The following is a 4,108-nucleotide window of genomic DNA, read 5'->3' as shown; positions in this document are numbered from 1 at the left end:
TTCAAAATGTTTTATGGGTAGAGTAGTTCATTTTTCCTGTAATACTTCGTTATAATTTTTAAGGCAATGCTAACTGAAAGGGGCACTGAGCAGAGCTACAACCAGGGATTACAAATAATTATTATTTTTCTTATGCAGTTCGGTGACCCCTCCAGCAGATGGCGCTCTAGGCGACGCCTAGTTCGCCTATGCCAAGAGCCGGCTCTGCCTGTTTTCATTGTGACCCATGCAAATGAATATGCTACTGGCAACTATTTTAAAGATGAGTTTTTTTCTCCAAGATATTTTATTTGCTGTTTCATGACTGACAGTGGTGTTGCAACACCAACGTTGGGAACCACAGACTTTAGACAGACAACTCTTCTCTTTAAAAGATTTTGAGTCTAAAAGTCCTTATTGTACAGTTTTCCGAGCAGATCCAAACAGAGGGATACCCTTGTAATGATCAAACTGCAGAGTTGTAAAGTAACTAAGTAAACAGTAAATGGACTGGACTTACAGAGCGCTTTATCAAGTCCCTCCAGACCCCAAAGCACTGTACACTTACAGACATTCACACACTGAAGTACAAATACTTTGTTACTGTATTCAAGTAGAATTTTCGGGTATCTGTACTTGATTTTTCAGCCTACTTTTTACTTATACTGCTTACATTTTCACACAATTATCTGTMCTTTTTATTCCTTACATTTTTTTTAAAAGTCAAGAAGTAGAAAGTTGTTACTTTTATTTCATTCTTGCTTGTTTTCATCCAAGCTGCTTATTGTAAAAAAATAAACACTATCCATATTTGTGCCTTCTAGAGATAGTGAATTTAATTGTGGTTAAATGAGATGTTTAAATATATAAAACTCTGATACCGTATTAGTTTGTACACAAACAAATCATGCCACACTCCAGCAGGACATAATCATTAAAATAAAAGAATTGTACTTAAGAACTATTTGCATTTCATGATTGCATTTGACCGCAGACCTCAGATATTGTAGAGTTTCATTTTGGAGAAAAGGTTTGGGCAGCCTTGATATAYGTTTACWAACTGAAACAGCTGGACTAATGCATCCTAAAATTAACATTAATTATTTTAATACAACATAGTAACTTCTGCATTTTTGGGGAGGTCACCTCCTAATAAATGTCATTACAGAAAATTTAAGACTTTTACTCAAGTAATATTCCTAAAGGAGACTTTAACTTTTACCAAGGTAATTTTGGGTAAGATACTTTTACTTTTACTCAAGTATCACTTTGTGGTACTTTATACAACACGGTCAAACTGTAGGTGCTAATGATATTTCTATTTTTTTTWATTTAATTTTTAAAAATGGTGTGCTAATGATATTTCTGTGGAACACTGATCCGTTCCGGTTTGATCCACTTCCGGTCTTCCTGTCGCCACAACGCGCCATCAGCCCACAGAGCGCAGCGCCACCCAGCCTAACATCCGAACATAAGTAAGCCTGTTAAATTTCCAGCTCACAAACACACCGATAAAACAAACAGATACTTACAAAACACATGCTCTACAGCGGCTGGACTAACAGCGCCCTTTAAACTCAGATTTTCGCGGTTTGTTTATCACARTGTTTCTGAGCGGAACCCGAACCCCCTCTCGTCCTCTGCTCCTCTCGTCACGCATTTTCATTCGCTGCCCAATCTGCACCGTGACCACCCATTGGTTCAAAAACGACCAAACACAAACCACGTGATGCGGAAGTGCTTGTTATGTGATGTGTCAAATTTTGTACTCTTTTTTTTATTATTATTTATACATTTGATAAACTGTAGCTTGATATTAAAGTCATACATAAATAAAATTTCCAAAGTAATAGAAGTGTCACGCTAAAAAAGGCTACAACTTGACCAATTTTGTCTCCGCTGCTGTTAAAAGCGTCCTAAATGAAGGTGGTATATATGTGGCAGCTAGCTAGCTGTGCTAGCTTGTAAATTTCCAGCAGTCTGAAAGTCAGCAATGAATTCAGAGAAACAGTGACTTTGGTGAGTAATCGTCTTGTTTAGCATATTTCAGACACGCTAATGATGCCTTACGAGGCACGAGACGTGGGGGTCAAAGCGGGCATTTACTTGAATTATCACGTTTTTGAYTTTAAAAAGTAGTATGTTCCCACGCGTTAGTCGCTGCTATTTGTTGTACTTTGATGTGCTTTGTCCATCTGATAAAATGCTCTGAAAGATATAAGAGGACAAACCCAGAAGCCCTAAATCATCATCATAAATACCGTAAATAAACGGAGCAACAATTTGTTTGTTGCTTCCTTCTCGTCGACTTCACCGGTGTCGATGTTGGCTAAATTGCAAATGTCAGCTTTTCTTCTTCATTTCTTTATTTTTTTAAAATTAGCTTTACAATCATTTGAAGCATGGCATGATACAGTTTTATAATTTTGACTTGAACTTTTTTATTTATGTTGCGACATTTCATGAACAAACACTAAAATGAGATGAAACAATGACCAGATATTATACACAACTTCACCGTTGTTATTTTGGACATTCTCATGCCCTGTACTAATGTTCCAAAGATATAAAACTCCAGCACTGTTGAAGTCAACCCAGTTAGTCTGTTGGCAAAATATCTCACGTGAAACTGGATGGRTTTTAATGWAACTTTCAGAAAGTAATCATTGGTTGTGCATGCACAAACGATTAACTTTTGGAGTCAGCTCAGTTCAGAGTGTTCTTCACAGTTTATCAACATTAACCAACACAAAGTGGCTATAACTCTGTCAGTTTTACAGATATTGAGCTATGATTTGATGTGGTATTAGCTGAAAGTCATTCATGACACATGTCAAGGTCAAGGTTATGATTAAACCTTTATAATTTTGTCATTTCTCAACATRAAATGATCTTTGCCCAMAATTCTGTCATGAAAAGCGGTGGATGATTTGTGTTCCTTTTTAAGAAATGCTGACTCTTTAATTCAGTGCATCATCTGTTGGCACAGTTCCTCCTGTAGCTGCAAACCTGTACGTGAACCCCCTCCTCCCCTTTTTTTTAAATCTGCAGGGAGGTGGTGATAAGCAACAGACCCAACCCACACATCTGCCATCCAGCGGAGTGTGGCCTTGTGTTTACCTGCTCATCAGGTGAGTTCTGAACGGAGGAGGGGGGCGGGGCCCACACACAACGTAGGAGAGATGCCTGTGGAGGGCGGGAGCAGCAGCGGCTCCACTTCGGCCGCACGCCACCCCAAGCAGAAGCGCAAGGCACACAGTTTGTCCATCCGGCGCACCAACAGCACAGAGGACCGGCCTCCCGGTATCCTGAGAGGAGACATGCTGGAGGGACAGGTGAGGGCTCACACTTCTTTTTTTTTTTTCCCGCTTAACACTTTTTTTTTTATACTAAACTTGCTAGCTGGCAGATGAGTAAAACTGTATCTTGTTGGCAAAGTTTCTGGTCCATCTGCTCGTTGGAAAAATACAACAAACGTCATTCTTTTGTGAGGCTGCTTTTTGTCAGTCCTGAAAGTGCAGTACCGTCCGGTTTATCAGCATAGCTTTTTGTTTTGTTGATGCAACCTTTACAGCTCATTTCCACAGTGTGTTAATGGGATGGAATTTCTGCCTTCTGGGAAAGAGACATCTCTTTTTCAAGGTTCTCACTTGGGATCAAAATAGTATCTGTGTCATTTAAGTTCTCAGAAGGCTAATCCAATATGCACCGTGGTTACTCATTTCTTTACTTCAAAACAAAGGGATTCGCTGTCTCTTCTTTTTTTAACATCCACTGGTGCCATGAAGTTGGTTATTAACTTTCTCTAAACTAGATTATTTGAGTTGGGCCTACAATTGATTTATTTTCTCTGAACGGGAGAGTTGTAAGTTTTTTTTTTAAACAAGCAAGCTGTTTTCTGATGCGGACTCTTCACTGCACCTTCATGCCTRTTTACAATCAAGGCAATAAAAGGGTTTCTGTTTGATCAGGAACACGGTTAAAGTTTTGGGAGTTGGCTGCAGAGCAAGAGCCATCTCCCAGATAAGACGAACAAAGSCTGTGAGTGTTTTCGGTTGTATCGTCCTGTTTATTTTGTCATGCGAGATATTTAAAGGTGAAAACCTCGAGTGTCCTTAGAAGCTTTTAC

General features: G+C 39.1%; 1 protein-coding gene and 1 long non-coding RNA gene across 4 annotated transcripts in view; one reads left to right on the top strand and one right to left on the bottom strand.

Moving 5' to 3' along the window:
- LOC106521124 (uncharacterized) overlaps positions 1-1,638 on the bottom strand; it is a 4,878-nt gene extending 3,240 nt beyond the window's left edge. For both annotated transcript variants that reach the window (XR_001310635.1, XR_001310636.1), the window contains exon 1: positions 1,512-1,638. This is a non-coding gene — a long non-coding RNA (uncharacterized LOC106521124). The remainder of the gene's footprint in view (positions 1-1,511) is intronic.
- LOC106521122 (WD repeat-containing protein 37) overlaps positions 1,264-4,108 on the top strand; it is a gene marked incomplete at its 3' end in the record, with an annotated part of 16,232 nt that continues 13,387 nt past the window's right edge. Inside the window, 2 exon segments of one of the 2 annotated variants that reach the window (XM_014013544.1) lie at positions 1,264-1,454; positions 3,031-3,314. In XM_014013544.1, the coding sequence (XP_013868998.1) occupies positions 3,162-3,314 (153 nt within the window). 2 annotated transcript variants of the gene reach the window in all.

The sequence above is a fragment of the Austrofundulus limnaeus genome, unplaced genomic scaffold, assembly GCF_001266775.1.
Source record: "Austrofundulus limnaeus strain Quisiro unplaced genomic scaffold, Austrofundulus_limnaeus-1.0 Scaffold103, whole genome shotgun sequence".
Classification (NCBI taxonomy): domain Eukaryota; kingdom Metazoa; phylum Chordata; class Actinopteri; order Cyprinodontiformes; family Rivulidae; genus Austrofundulus; species Austrofundulus limnaeus.
Note: the sequence above shows the minus strand (reverse complement) of the source record. Positions and strands in the feature narration are given on the sequence as shown.